At 60.9% G+C, this 15327-nt stretch overlaps 1 protein-coding gene across 2 annotated transcripts in view; it reads left to right on the top strand.

The window, feature by feature from the left end:
• The window catches only part of MICOS10 (mitochondrial contact site and cristae organizing system subunit 10), a 228848-nt gene extending 222491 nt beyond the window's left edge, over positions 1–6357 (top strand). The window contains exons 3-5 of one of the 2 annotated variants that reach the window (XM_060200951.1): positions 2419–2466; positions 3681–3790; positions 6092–6357. In XM_060200951.1, the coding sequence (XP_060056934.1) occupies positions 2419–2466; positions 3681–3790; positions 6092–6106 (173 nt within the window). In that variant the 3' untranslated portion in view covers positions 6107–6357. Of the gene's footprint in view, positions 1–2418; positions 2467–3680; positions 3791–5784; positions 5809–6091 lie in introns of those variants that run through there. The other variant, XM_060200952.1, reaches the window with a different exon arrangement.
• Positions 6358–15327: the final 8970 nt, after the last annotated feature.

Genomic DNA, 15327 nt, shown 5'->3' on the forward strand with positions numbered 1-15327 from the left:
CAGCAGCCACTGATGCCCAGATGCCCTCAGGCCCCAGGTTCTGCTCACAGCCATGTTTCTATAGCAAACAGTAACAGCAGAGACACCTCCAAATAACAACAGGATGGCAGGGGTCAGCCGAGGCCCTGGGGTACACAGCGTGAGGAATTCAGACCAGCACCAACTGGGCTGCTGACAGGTGCAAAAACAATTACTTGGACCACCAAGCAGGTGGGTTAACGTGCTCGTCGTGAAGGCCTCTGTGTTGAGAGCAGGAAGATCAGTTGGATGGATGGATGGGTGCTTGAACTTCGACGCTGCAGTGGCCTGAATTCTCATTTAGACAAGAAGCTCTTAGACTCTCAAGAGCATCGATGGGAAGCCTGGGGTCTGAGAGATGGTGCAGCAGGCCTCTGGGCCCCCAGACCCGCCTCCATACCACTGAATGCTGGAAGCAGCAGGCCTCTGGGCCCCCAGACCCGCCTCCATACCACTGAATGCTGGAAGCAGCAGGCCTCTGGGCCCCCAGACCCACCTCCATACCACTGAATGCTGGTGCAGCAGGCCTCTGGGCCCCCAGACCCACCTCCATACCACTGAATGCTGGTGCAGCAGGCCTCTGGGCCCCCAGACCCGCCTCCATACCACTGAATGCTGGAAGCAGCAGGCCTCTGGGCCCCCAGACCCACCTCCATACCACTGAATGCTGGAAGCAGCAGGCCTCTGGGCCCCCAGACCCACCTCCATACCACTGAATGCTGGTGCAGCAGGCCTCTGGGCCCCCAGACCCACCTCCATACCACTGAATGCTGGTGCAGCAGGCCTCTGGGCCCCCAGACCCACCTCCATACCACTGAATGCTGGTGCAGCAGGCCTCTGGGCCCCCAGACCCACCTCCCTAAGGAAAATCAGTAACACCTTTTAAAAACTGAAAACTTTATGTATTTATTTATTTCTAATCAAAAACCTTTAAAGCAAGTGAGATTGGAATTTGTGTTTGCTTAATTGTGAAGAAGCGAGTAAGAGTTCAGACCTAGTAAAGGCCAGCAGTTAACTCTCAGATCTGGAAAACCGAAAAGATAGATTTTGACTGTTGCCTCCGGCATGTGAAACTTACTATTTTGGTAACAAAGTCTTGTTCCCTTCTTTGGGACTACTCAGCCTCGAAGTTTGCACGGCCTTTTGTTCTAGCTTTTCCCTAGAGTGGCCAGAGATGTGCATTTTGATTTTTACGAGCCTGTTTTTAATTCACCTTATAGAAGTAACTAGCTCTCAAATATGAGATCATATCCATAGTGTTTGAGTCAAGGCTAACTTTAATACATACATTGATTTTTTTTTTTTTTTTTTTTTTGCCTCCATGGTTATTACTGGGGCTCAGTGCCTGCACCATGAATCCACTGCTCCTGGAGGCCATTTTTCCCCCTTTTGTTGCCCTTGTTGTTATAGCCTTGTGGTTATTATTGTTCGTTGTTGGACAGGACAGAGAGAAATGGAGAGAGAAGGGGAAGACAGAGAAGAGGAGAGAAAGACAGACACCTGCAGACCTGCTTCACCGCCTGTGAAGCGACTCCCCTGCAGGTGGGGAGCCGGGGGCTCGAACCGGGATCCTTACACCGGTCCTTGGGCTTTGTGCCACGTGCGCTTAACCTACTGCGCCAGCGCCCGACCCCCTATACATACATTGATTTTCTTTTTTAAATACAACGATGAAGTAAAAATGCACAGTTGGTGTGAAGTTAGCCAAGCTCATTAAATAAGCACTGAGGACAAGGCCTAGGGAATGCCGGGAAGAGGCCCTTTACATGAAAAAGGGGGGATCTTTCTTTTTGTGAATTAGAGTCTGAGAAATCTGATTTAAAGTCACGTCTTAAATCCTACTTCCTCTGGACAAACATAAGAAGTCACGAGTCAGCATTAATGCCGTTGCGTGAGTGGGCTGGTGTCTGCTCTTTCTGTCCGAAAGATGCTGCCTTAAGGTGCGCTGTGAGTGAGATGAGGGCAGGGGCTGACTGAGATGCTCTTGAGAGGCTCTGGGGGGCCTTTCCGTTTGCCTGGCCTCTGTCGGGCTGACCCGGCCCCTCAGTGCTCGGAGCGGCAGACCTTCTGCTGGCGTTGTCTACCTGCTGTTCTGCCTGCGCAGGGCGGGCGGTCGGGTGGGCAGGAGGCCCCCGGTGCTGGGGGCTGTTTGTACGCTGAGAAAAGTCAACTCGCTCCCCACCCCCCGGGACTTGTCTAGACAGAATGGGGTTTTTAATCCTCTGTTGTGGGCAGGAGAAGCAGAGGTATTCCTACAGCCTCTGCCAACAGTGAAGAAGGTTAGAAAGGAGAAACCAGCTGGCTGTTGGTGAAAAATGTGTTTTATAGATGTTCACGCTATGAAATGTCTTTTATTTTCACGCAGTTGCTGAGATGACTGTGTCCCCTTTCTGCCTCTAGGTACTGGCTTTGGATTAGGACTGGTCTTCTCACTCACCTTCTTTAAAAGTAAGTGTCGCTTTTACTGTCTTCCAACACAGAACCACACGCGTGTACATGTGACGTATACACACATAGCAGGCTGCCCGCCCATCCAGTTATGGGGTTAGGTTGGCTAAAACAATCCATGGGACGTAGGCTCAGAAGAGTCAACATGGGCTGGGCATCTCCAGAATCCCCCTGGGCACTGAGTCAGGGTGCCTGATATCTTAAATATGATATCATTTTAAAAGACTGTATTTTATGCCAGTGAGTCATTTGGCCAACTCTCTGTGCTCAGATATTTCTAATTAATTATGTTTTTTTTCCATAAACTTACCAGAGTCTTGCTGGTAATAAAAACAAGTGGACCAGAGATACATGTGTTTTTTTTAGCCAAGAACTCTCCTAAGCAAAGGGCAGGAGATTTCCCTTTGATTCTGTGGGAGAACTTCTGAAGCTTGAACATTGAATAGATGCCAGAAGGATTTCTGCTGGGGAGTGCAAGTCCGAGGTTCACGGCCAGCACACAAAGCTGACATAAAGCAAGCAGCTACAGCACTGGCTTAAGTAAAGCTCACTGGTTACTAGGATAACAATGATAAATATTGATGAAATTCTCACAGGCTTTTAAAATCCAGCACTTTGCTGAAATAGGATGTTCTTTTTAAAAGATCTGTTTGTTTATATAGTCACGAGGGGGAGAGAGAAGCAGAACATCACCGGCACATGTGACGCCAGGGATTGAGTTTGGAGCCTCATGCCCGAAGGTCTGAGGCTTTACCCACTGCGCCAGCTCGCAGTCTACAGAACAGCAGCATTTCTGACGGGGCCAGAAGGCCAGTGTCATTGAGGAATGAGTCAGACCTAGCAGCGCAGCTCCTTGAGTGTCGGAGAACCTCCAGCTTCTCCCCTGGATCTCCCCTGGTTAAGCACGGCCGAGATGTGTGACGAGGGCTGGGAGGTAGCCCAGTGGGCAGGTTTGTGCCCTGTCATCACACACCAAGGCTTGAACTAGCCCAGCACAGAAGAAGCGCTGGCGGCGTGACAGGTACTGTCCGTGTCACGGCTGAGTGCAGTGAGGTGATCCAGACGGGACACGCGCGTACACATGCATCCGGCGGTTTCCAGTAAGAGACGTGCGGATGTTTGTCGAGCTCTCAGCAGCATAGAGTTTTGGCGGAGAGAAAGTGGTGTCTTCTCTGCATGGTTTCTCACTGGGGTCTCCTTCCTCTGCTCGCCAGGAAGAAGGTGGCCGCTAGCCTTCGGTTCCGGCATGGGGCTGGGAATGGCCTACTCCAACTGCCAGCACGACTTCCAGGCGCCCTATCTTGTACATGGAAAATACGTCAAGGTGTGTGCCGAGCCTCTTGCTTCTCTGTGAAAAGACGAACACTCTCCTCAGAGTCCACGTGCTCCCCGTGTCGTGTGCAGTGCCGCCAATGTCCTCTTTGCTCTTGATCCTTGGTGACATTGGCACTGCCTTGGTATCTCCGCTCTGTCCCTCCTCTGAGCTTTGCATTTGCAGTGCCTTGCAGTGCAGCTAAGCCCTCCTGCTAGCTGAGTGGACTCCACGAGCCTGCCGGAAAGCTGCCGTAGTGGTAGGCAGAGTAGGTGTGTCAGATGTCTGTCCGTAAAGTGGCCCCTTGCTCAGGGTCTCAGAATAAACCCAGGCGAGCCCGGGGACTTGGTCTTTCTTTAAGAGACGAAGTCCCACGTCCCTGCGCAGAAGTCCTTGTCTTTAGATGGTGAATGATGCAGTGAGATGAGACCTGGTGTCACATGCCTCAAAGGGGAGGTCGGGCGCATCTGCTAAAGCTGCGTATTTGGTGACTTTCCCTGTCGGGGTGGCGGACGGGAGCTCTCACGGACAGACATGGCCCGTGCTTCCCTGCCACAGGGCTGGCATGAGATGGGCTCTCACACGCGTGGGGCCCGGGGGAGTGGAGTGTGCGTGCGTCCCAGCAGCTGTGCTGGCGCCTCGGCCCACGAAGGCACAGTCCTGTAGCTGCACGGGACAGCCCGGCCTGTGTCGTCCCCGCTGATCCGGGGCTGATCCGGGCTCGGCATCCGGGCGGTGGCAGGGCTGGCGGAGTGAGCACAGAGCAAGGAGTCCTGGGTGTGGGTTTGGCCCATCACTCACCGCCAGTGCGATCTTGAGTTGAGGCTCTGTTTTCTCTCCGTAAAACGAGGTGATCGCTTTCGGGGAGGCCGTGAGCAGTGACGCCCTGGAGCTATTGCTCACTCCAGTGGAGGTCAGTCAGAAAAGGGCGTTGGCTTCACGACAGCCCGACAGGCCTTGGAGTGAGTGTTCTGACTCAGTCAGGGCTGAGGCCACACGGTCACCGGGTCTCTCAGAACAGTGTCCCGGCACTGCACAGCCTGGAAGCCGTCTTAAGACTTAGTCAGACTGTCAGGATGGGGAGCAGGGAGATTTGCCAGCCGGGAGCCTCTTCCCACGAATACGCCAAGGCCAGGCCAGGCCGGGGTCAGCAGAGCAGAGCCGGTGGGCGCAGAGGCGGCCCAGCTGCGCGGCTCTGGCACGAAGGCCGAGGGCAGCCTCCCCACTGCCTGCCCGGTTGGCACCGTGGTTGAATTTGGGTGTGGGGTAAGCGAGAACGGAAGGAATTTCAGGCCACGTGTCTGCACGGCTGCAGGGGGCCGCCACGGGCAGCGGCTCAGGGAAGAGCATGAGTATCTCCTGCGTCTCATGGCCAGCGGGCACTGTGGGAAATAGCGTCCCTTCTTTTCCTGACGACCTGTGTGTTGCTCCAAAAACGCTGTGTGACTTTGAGCTGGAGCCTCTGCGGTTTGCCTTCCTGCTTCTGAGAGGGGGAGTTGGCCCGCCGTGTGCTGGCTCGCTGCTCTGCGCCCCTGCTCTCTGCGCCCCTGCTCTCTGCGCCACCCGCCGCTCTCTGCGCCCCTGCTCTCTGCGCCCCTGCTCCCTGTGCCACCCGCCGCTCTCTGCGCCACCCGCTGCTCTCTGCACCCCTGCTCTCTGTGCCCCTGCTCTCTGCACCACCCGCCGCTCTCTGCGCCCCCGCTCTCTGCGCCCCTGCTCTCTGTGTCCCTGCTCCTTGTGCCACCCCCTGCTCTCTGCGCCCCTGCTCTCTGCGCCACCCGCCGCTCTCTGCGCCCCCGCTCTCTGCGCCCCTGCTTTCTGCGCCCCTGCTCTCTGCGCCCCCACTCTCTGCGCCACCCACCCCATCAGCTGTCCCCCGAGCTTCATCTCCAGCCTTCTGCTAGGCCTCCCAGCACACGCGGCAGGAGAGCCCGACTCGCTCAGCAGATAAGAAAACCGGGGCTTAACTGAGGTCGAGAAGCCTGAAAAGATTCTGCCCCTCGCAGGCTGTCTGAGCCCCGCACCACAGCCTTTCCGCTCAGCTGCGGCCCGTCCCCTGCGTGGGTCTTCAGCCTGCACTTCTGGGCCCCTTGTCCTTCTCTTGCCCTTCTGTCTCCCGGTGCCCCGGCAGCTGCTGTGGGAACGCGGCGAGTGTCCGCGTCTCCTCGGGAGGCAGCCTTAGGGTGAGCGGGACGTGGGGTCTGGGGCTCGCCGGGCTTTAGCGAGTCTGAGCTGGCGCGGCAGGGCGGCGAGGGGCGGCCAGAGCTTTGCGTGCACAGCGCACAGTGCTGACCTGGTGTCCTTGCTTCGCAGGAGCAGGAACAGTGAATCACACCGAGCGCGTCCGTGGGGGAGGAGAGGAGAGAAGAGAAGAGAAGAGAAGAGAATCCTGCTCGGCGCTCAGGGATGCGGACGTGCCCCGGGTAGCTGCCATGCTTGTGGAACAGCGTCATCAGCACTGCTTTCAGCTCCAGCTCCATGTGCATCTGAAACCAAGTCTGTGTCTAGCTTTGTATTTTCTCTCTGGAAATTGCAAGGAAGCGGTCTTAAAGAAATAAATTAAAAAAAAAAAAAAAAAAGCAGCCCAGTGCCTCGCCTGTTTGTCTTTGGTGTCTGAGCGTGAGCAAGATGGCACTTGAGCTGCCAGTGGCGACCACCGTGGGACACCGCCTCCTAGTGAGCCTGCTCACCGCCCAGTGTGGGCATCACAGCTGCTGTGTTTCTGATGAGGAGATGGGTGGCTTTGCCTCGCCCTCGTTCTGTGTCCACTGCTGGACCGGGCAGTCTCGGCCTTGCCAGCTGCAGACCGGGGCCCCGACTGCTGGCGGCTGCCCCATGACGTCTGGGTCCCGCAGCTCTGGGACTGGGCGCAGCGCAGGCCTCAGCAGTCACGCTTTGTCCTGGGGCGCGTCGGGTCTTACCCAGCCACTGTTGGCCGGAGCAGGTGTGTCGGCCACAATATTGCCTGGGGAGATGGCGTCAGTGTCGGGACGGGGCAGAGAGAGGCTCCCAGATATGAGGGAAGTCTGAATCCCCTCAAGTGTTGGCCCTACAGGTCTGACCCAGACATGACAAGAACCACCTCCGACGCCCACCTCTAGTTTCTGTCCCTGGAGCAGAGCCAGAGCTGAAGCCTGGACCAGAGCCGCAAGGCGTCCACCGTCTGCCCAGAGGGCAGTCTCAGGCCCCGAAGAGGTGAAGGCACTTCCCTTCCTCCCAGTTTCCCTCATTTGCTTTAACCGCTGAAGTTTCCGGCCATTGTTTCTGTCTCTCAGCAGAGGAAAGCGGCAAGTGCTTTTGCCACGACAGACAAATGTAGGAAACAGTATATGCCTGCTAACTCCGGGTGTGACGGGAGAGCGCGCGCGGGGCGCCGGTGGACGGACACGGATCTTGTTGGTCGCGGGTTCAGGCGTTAATCTGTGCTGTCCTGGGGGCTCTGATCCTGTGGTGTCCTGGGGGCTCTGACCCTGTGGTGTCCTGGGGGCTCTGATCCTGTGGTGTCCTGGGGGCTCTGATCCTGTGGTGTCCTGGGGGCTCTGACCCTGTGGTGTCCTGGGGGCTCTGACCCTGTGGTGTCCTGGGGGTCCTGGTCCTGTGGTGTCCTGGGGGCTCTGATCCTGTGGTGTCCTGGGGGCTCTGACCCTGTGGTGTCCTGGGGGCTCTGACCCTGTGGTGTCCTGGGGGCTCTGACCGTGTGGTGTCCTGGGGGCTCTGACCCTGTGGTGTCCTGGGGGTCCTGACCCTGTGGTGTCCTGGGGGCTCTGACCCTGTGGTGTCCTGGAGGCTCTGATCCTGTGGTGTCCTGGGGGCTCTGACCCTGTGGTGTCCTGGGGGCCTTGATTCTGTGGTGTCCTGGGGGCTCTGATCCTGTGGTGTCCTGGGGGCTCTGACCCTGTGGTGTCCTGGGGGCTCTGACCCTGTGGTGTCCTGGGGGCTCTGACACTGTGTCCTTGGGGTCCTGATCCTGTGGTGTCCTGGGGGCTCTAACCTTGTGGTGTCCTGGGGGCCTTGATTCTGTGGTGTCCTGGGGGCTCTGATCCTATGGTGTCCTGGGGGCTCTGACCCTGTGGTGTCCTGGGGGCTCTGATCCTGTGGTGTCCTGGGGGCTCTGATCCTGTGGTGTCCTGGGGGCTCTGATCCTGTGGTGTCCTGGGGGCTCTGACCCTGTGGTGTCCTGGTCCTGGGGGCTCTGATCCTGTGGTGTCCTGGGGCTCTGGTCCTGTGGTGTCCTGGGGGCTCTGACCCTGTGGTGTCCTGGTCCTGGGGGCTCTGATCCTGTGGTGTCCTGGGGGCTCTGACCCTGTGGTGTCCTGGGGGCTCTGACCCTGTGGTGTCGTGGGGGTCCTGGTCCTGTGGTGTCCTGGGGACTCTGATCCTGTGGTGTCCTGGGGGCTCTGACCCTGTGGTGTCCTGGGGGCTCTGACCCTGTGGTGTCCTGGGGGCTCTGACCCTGTGGTGTCCTGGGGGCTCTGACCCTGTGGTGTCCTGGTCCTGGGGGCTCTGACCCTGTGGTGTCCTGGGGGCTCTGACCCTGTGGTGTCCTGGGGGCTCTGACCCTGTGGTGTCCTGGGGGCTCTGACCCTGTGGTGTCCTGGGGGCTCTGACCCTGTGGTGTCCTGGGGGCTCTGACCCTATGGTGTCCTGGGGGTCCTGACCCTGTGGTGTCCTGGGGGTCCTGACCCTGTGGTGTCCTGGAGGCTCTGATCCTGTGGTATCCTGGGGGCTCTGATCCTGTGGTGTCCTGGGGGCTCTGACCCTGTGGTGTCCTGGGGGCTCTGACACTGTGTCCTTGGGGTCCTGATCCTGTGGTGTCCTGGGGGCTCTGACCTTGTGGTGTCCTGGGGGCCTTGATTCTGTGGTGTCCTGGGGGCTCTGATCCTATGGTGTCCTGGGGGCTCTGACCCTGTGGTGTCCTGGGGGCTCTGATCCTGTGGTGTCCTGGGGGCTCTGATCCTGTGGTGTCCTGGGGGCTCTGATCCTGTGGTGTCCTGGGGGCTCTGACCCTGTGGTGTCCTGGGGGCTCTGACCCTGTGGTGTCCTGGGGGTCCTGATCCTGTGGTGTCCTGGGGGCTCTGATCCTGTGGTGTCCTGGGGGCTCTGACCCTGTGGTGTCCTGGTCCTGGGGGCTCTGATCCTGTGGTGTCCTGGGGCTCTGGTCCTGTGGTGTCCTGGGGGCTCTGACCCTGTGGTGTCCTGGTCCTGGGGGCTCTGATCCTGTGGTGTCCTGGGGGCTCTGACCCTGTGGTGTCCTGGGGGCTCTGACCCTGTGGTGTCGTGGGGGTCCTGGTCCTGTGGTGTCCTGGGGGCTCTGATCCTGTGGTGTCCTGGGGGCTCTGACCCTGTGGTGTCCTGGGGGCTCTGACCCTGTGGTGTCCTGGGGGCTCTGACCGTGTGGTGTCCTGGGGGTCCTGACCCTGTGGTGTCCTGGGGGTCCTGACCCTGTGGTGTCCTGGGGGCTCTGACCCTGTGGTGTCCTGGAGGCTCTGATCCTGTGGTGTCCTGGGGGCTCTGACCCTGTGGTGTCCTGGGGGCCTTGATTCTGTGGTGTCCTGGGGGCTCTGATCCTGTGGTGTCCTGGGGGCTCTGACCCTGTGGTGTCCTGGGGGCTCTGACCCTGTGGTGTCCTGGGGGCTCTGACACTGTGTCCTTGGGGTCCTGATCCTGTGGTGTCCTGGGGGCTCTAACCTTGTGGTGTCCTGGGGGCCTTGATTCTGTGGTGTCCTGGGGGCTCTGATCCTATGGTGTCCTGGGGGCTCTGACCCTGTGGTGTCCTGGGGGCTCTGATCCTGTGGTGTCCTGGGGGCTCTGATCCTGTGGTGTCCTGGGGGCTCTGATCCTGTGGTGTCCTGGGGGCTCTGACCCTGTGGTGTCCTGGTCCTGGGGGCTCTGATCCTGTGGTGTCCTGGGGCTCTGGTCCTGTGGTGTCCTGGGGGCTCTGACCCTGTGGTGTCCTGGTCCTGGGGGCTCTGATCCTGTGGTGTCCTGGGGGCTCTGACCCTGTGGTGTCCTGGGGGCTCTGACCCTGTGGTGTCGTGGGGGTCCTGGTCCTGTGGTGTCCTGGGGACTCTGATCCTGTGGTGTCCTGGGGGCTCTGACCCTGTGGTGTCCTGGGGGCTCTGACCCTGTGGTGTCCTGGGGGCTCTGACCCTGTGGTGTCCTGGGGGCTCTGACCCTGTGGTGTCCTGGTCCTGGGGGCTCTGACCCTGTGGTGTCCTGGGGGCTCTGACCCTGTGGTGTCCTGGGGGCTCTGACCCTGTGGTGTCCTGGGGGCTCTGACCCTGTGGTGTCCTGGGGGCTCTGACCCTGTGGTGTCCTGGGGGCTCTGACCCTATGGTGTCCTGGGGGTCCTGACCCTGTGGTGTCCTGGGGGTCCTGACCCTGTGGTGTCCTGGAGGCTCTGATCCTGTGGTATCCTGGGGGCTCTGATCCTGTGGTGTCCTGGGGGCTCTGACCCTGTGGTGTCCTGGGGGCTCTGACACTGTGTCCTTGGGGTCCTGATCCTGTGGTGTCCTGGGGGCTCTGACCTTGTGGTGTCCTGGGGGCCTTGATTCTGTGGTGTCCTGGGGGCTCTGATCCTATGGTGTCCTGGGGGCTCTGACCCTGTGGTGTCCTGGGGGCTCTGATCCTGTGGTGTCCTGGGGGCTCTGATCCTGTGGTGTCCTGGGGGCTCTGATCCTGTGGTGTCCTGGGGGCTCTGACCCTGTGGTGTCCTGGGGGCTCTGACCCTGTGGTGTCCTGGGGGTCCTGATCCTGTGGTGTCCTGGGGGCTCTGATCCTGTGGTGTCCTGGGGGCTCTGACCCTGTGGTGTCCTGGTCCTGGGGGCTCTGATCCTGTGGTGTCCTGGGGCTCTGGTCCTGTGGTGTCCTGGGGGCTCTGACCCTGTGGTGTCCTGGTCCTGGGGGCTCTGATCCTGTGGTGTCCTGGGGGCTCTGACCCTGTGGTGTCCTGGGGGCTCTGACCCTGTGGTGTCGTGGGGGTCCTGGTCCTGTGGTGTCCTGGGGGCTCTGATCCTGTGGTGTCCTGGGGGCTCTGACCCTGTGGTGTCCTGGGGGCTCTGACCCTGTGGTGTCCTGGGGGCTCTGACCGTGTGGTGTCCTGGGGGTCCTGACCCTGTGGTGTCCTGGGGGTCCTGACCCTGTGGTGTCCTGGGGGCTCTGACCCTGTGGTGTCCTGGAGGCTCTGATCCTGTGGTGTCCTGGGGGCTCTGACCCTGTGGTGTCCTGGGGGCCTTGATTCTGTGGTGTCCTGGGGGCTCTGATCCTGTGGTGTCCTGGGGGCTCTGACCCTGTGGTGTCCTGGGGGCTCTGACCCTGTGGTGTCCTGGGGGCTCTGACACTGTGTCCTTGGGGTCCTGATCCTGTGGTGTCCTGGGGGCTCTGACCTTGTGGTGTCCTAGGGGCCTTGATTCTGTGGTGTCCTGGGGGCTCTGATCCTATGGTGTCCTGGGGGCTCTGACCCTGTGGTGTCCTGGGGGCTCTGATCCTGTGGTGTCCTGGGGGCTCTGATCCTGTGGTGTCCTGGGGGCTTTGATCCTGTGGTGTCCTGGGGGCTCTGACCCTGTGGTGTCCTGGGGGCTCTGATCCTGTGGTGTCCTCGGGGCTCTGACCCTGTGGTGTCCTGGGGGCTCTGACCCTGTGGTGTCCTGGGGGTCCTGACCCTGTGGTGTCCTGGGGGTCCTGACCCTGTGGTGTCCTGGGGGTCCTGACCCTGTGGTGTCCTGGGGGCTCTGACCCTGTGGTGTCCTGGGGGCTCTGACCCTGTGGTGTCCTGGGGGTCCTGGTCCTGTGGTGTCCTGGGGGCTCTGATCCTGTGGTATCCTGGGGGCTCTGACCCTGTGGTGTCCTGGGGGCTCTGACCCTGTGGTGTCCTGGGGGCTCTGATCCTGTGGTGTCCTGGGGGCTCTGACCCTGTGGTGTCCTGGGGGCTCTGACCCTGTGGTGTCCTAGGGCCTCTGATCCTGTGGTTTCCTGGGGGCTCTGATCCTGTGGTGTCCTAGGGCCTCTGATCCTGTGGTGTCCTCGGGGCTCTGACCCTGTGGTGTCCTGGGGGGTCTGACCCTGTGGTGTCCTGGGGGTCCTGACCCTGTGGTATCCTGGGGGTCCTGACCCTGTGGTGTCCTGGGGGCTCTGACCCTTGGTGTCCTGGGGGCTCTGACCCTGTGGTGTCCTGGGGACCCTGATCCTGTGGTGTCCTGGGGACTCTGATCCTGTGGTGTCCTGGGGACCCTGATCCTGTGGTGTCCTGGGGGCTCTGACCCTGTGTTGTCCTGGGGTCCCTGATCCTGTGGTGTCCTCGGGGCTCTGATCCTGTGGTGTCCTGGGGGCTCTGACACTGTGTCCTTGGGGTCCTGATACTGTGCTGTCCTGGTCCTGGGGGGTCCTGGTCCTGTGGTGTCCTGGGGGCTCTGACCCTGTGGTGTCCTGGGGGCTCTTATCCTGTGTCCTGGGGGCTCTGACACTGTGTCCTGGGGGTTCTGATCCTGTGGTGTCCTGGTCCTGGGGGCTCTGACCCTGTGGTATCCTGGGGGCTCTGACCCTGTGGTGTCCTGGGGGTCCTGACCCTGTGGTGTCCTGGGGGCTCTGATCCTGTGGTGTCCTGGGGGCCTTGATTCTGTGGTGTCCTGGGCTTCTGATCCTTTGGTTTCCTGGGGGTCCTGGTCCTGTGGTGTCCTGGGGGCTCTGACCCTGTGGATTCCGGTGGGCTCTGACCCTGTGGTGTCCTGGGGGCTCTGACCCTGTGGTGTCCTGGGGGCTCTGATCCTGTGGTGTCTTGGGGGCTCTGACCCTGTGGTGTCCTGTGGGCTCTGACCCTGAGGTGTCCTGGGGGCTCTGACCCTGTGGTGTCCTGGGGGCTCTGACCCTATGGTGTCCTGGGGGCTCTGACCCTGTGGTGTCCTGGGGGCTCTGACCCTGTGGTGTCCTGGGGGCTCTGACCCTGTGGTGTCCTGGGAGCCCTGATCCTGTGGTGTCCTGGGGGCTCTGACCCTGTGGTGTACTGGGGGCTCTGATCCTGTGGTGTCCTCGGGACCCTGATCCTGTGTTGTCCTGGGGGCTCTGACCCTGTGGTGTCCAGGGGTTCCTGACCCTGTGGTGTCCTGGAGGCTCTGATCCTGTGGTGTCCTGGGGGCTCTGACCCTGTGGTGTCCTGGGGGCCTTGATTCTGTGGTGTCCTGGGGGCTCTGATCCTGTGGTGTCCTGGGGGCTCTGACCCTGTGGTGTCCTGGGGCTCTGACCCTGTGGTGTCCTGGGGGTCCTGATCCTGTGGTGTCCTGGGGGCTCTGATCCTGTGGTGTCCTCGGGGCTCTGATCCTGTGGTGTCCTGGGGGCCTCTGACCCTGTGGTGTCCTGGGGGCTCTGACCCTGTGGTGTCCTGGGGGCTCTGACACTGTGTCCTTGGGGTCCTGATCCTGTGGTGTCCTGGGGGCTCTGACCTTGTGGTGTCCTGGGGGCCTTGATTCTGTGGTGTCCTGGGGGCTCTGATCCTGTGGTGTCCTGGGGGCTCTGACCCTGTGGTGTCCTGGGGGCTCTGATCCTGTGGTGTCCTGGGGGCTCTGATCCTGTGGTGTACTGGGGGCTTTGATCCTGTGGTGTCCTGGGGGCTCTGACCCTGTGGTGTCCTGGGGGCTCTGATCCTGTGGTGTCCTGGGGGTCCTGATCCTGTGGTGTCCTGGGGGCTCTGACCCTGTGGTGTCCTGGGGGTCCTGATCCTGTGGTGTCCTGGGGGATCTGATCCTGTGGTGTCCTCGGGGCTCTGATCCTGTGGTGTCCTGGGGGCCTCTGACCCTGTGGTGTCCTGGGGGCTCTGATCCTGTGGTGTCCTGGGGGCTCTGATCCTGTGGTGTCCTGGGGGCTTTGATCCTGTGGTGTCCTGGGGGCTCTGACCCTGTGGTGTCCTGGGGACTCTGATCCTGTGGTGTCCTGGGGACCCTGATCCTGTGGTGTCCTGGGGGCTCTGACCCTGTGTTGTCCTGGGGACTCTGATCCTGTGGTGTCCTGGGGGCTCTGATCCTGTGGTGTCCTGGGGGCTCTGACCCTGTGGTGTCCTGGGGGTCCTGACCCTGTGGTGTCCTGGGGGTCCTGACCCTGTGGTGTCCTGGGGGCTCTGACCCTGTGGTGTCCTGGGGGCTCTGACCCTGTGGTGTCCTGGGGGTCCTGGTCCTGTGGTGTCCTGGGGGCTCTGATCCTGTGGTATCCTGGGGGCTCTGACCCTGTGGTGTCCTGGGGGTCCTGGTCCTGTGGTGTCCTGGGGGCTCTGATCCTGTGGTGTCCTGGGGGCTCTGACCCTGTGGTGTCCTAGGGCCTCTGATCCTGTGGTGTCCTGGGGGCTCTGATCCTGTGGTGTCCTAGGGCCTCTGATCCTGTGGTGTCCTCGGGGCTCTGACCCTGTGGTGTCCTGGGGGCCTCTGACCCTGTGGTGTCATGGGGGTCCTGACCCTGTGGTGTCCTGGGGGTCCTGACCCTGTGGTGTCCTGGGGGCTCTGAACCTTGGTGTCCTGGGGGCTCTGACCCTGTGGTGTCCTGGGGACCCTGATCCTGTGTTGTCCTGGGGACTCTGATCCTGTGGTTTCCTGGGGACCCTGATCCTGTGGTGTCCTGGGGGCTCTGACCCTGTGTTGTCCTGGGGACCCTGATCCTGTGGTGTCCTCGGGGCTCTGATCCTGTGGTGTCCTGGGGGCTCTGACACTGTGTCCTTGGGGTCCTGATACTGTGGTGTCCTGGTCCTGGGGGGTCCTGGTCCTGTGGTGTCCTGGGGGCTCTGACCCTGTGGTGTCCTGGGGGCTCTGACCCTGTGGTGTCCTGGGGGCTCTTATCCTGTGTCCTGGGGGCTCTGACACTGTGTCCTTGGGGTTCTGATCCTGTGGTGTCCTGGTCCTGGGGGCTCTGACCCTGTGGTATACTGGGGGCTCTGACCCTGTGGTGTCCTGGGGTTCTGATCCTTTGGTTTCCTGGGGGTCCTGGTCCTGTGGTGTCCTGGGGGCTCTGACCCTGTGGCTCTCGGGGGGCTCTGACCCTGTGGTGTCCTGGGGGCTCTGACCCTGTGGTGTCCTGGGGGCTCTGATCCTGTGGTGTCCTGGGGGCTCTGACCCTGTGGTGTCCTGGGGGCTCTGACCCTGTGGTGTCCTGGGGGCTCTGACCCTGTGGTGTCCTGGGGGCTCTGACCCTCTGGTGTCCTGGGGGCTCTGACCCTGTGGTGTCCTGGGGGCTCTGATCCTGTGGTGTCCTGGGGACTCTGATCCTGTGGTGTCCTGGGGACCCTGATCCTGTGGTATCCTGGGGGCTCTGACCCTGTGTTGTCCTGGGGTCCCTGATCCTGTGGTGTCCTTGGGGCTCTGATCCTGTGGTGTCCTGGGGGCTCTGACACTGTGTCCTTGGGGTCCTGATACTGTGGTGTCCTGGTCCTGGGTGGTCCTGGTCCTGTGGTGTCCTGGGGGCTCTGACCCTGTGGTGTTCTGGGGGCTCTGACCCTGTGGTGTCCTGGGGGCTCTTATCCTGTGTCCTGGGGGCTCTGACACTGTGTCCTGGGGGTTCTGATCCTGTGGTGTCCT

This window comes from Erinaceus europaeus, chromosome 11 (assembly GCF_950295315.1).
Source record: "Erinaceus europaeus chromosome 11, mEriEur2.1, whole genome shotgun sequence".
NCBI lineage: Eukaryota > Metazoa > Chordata > Mammalia > Eulipotyphla > Erinaceidae > Erinaceus > Erinaceus europaeus.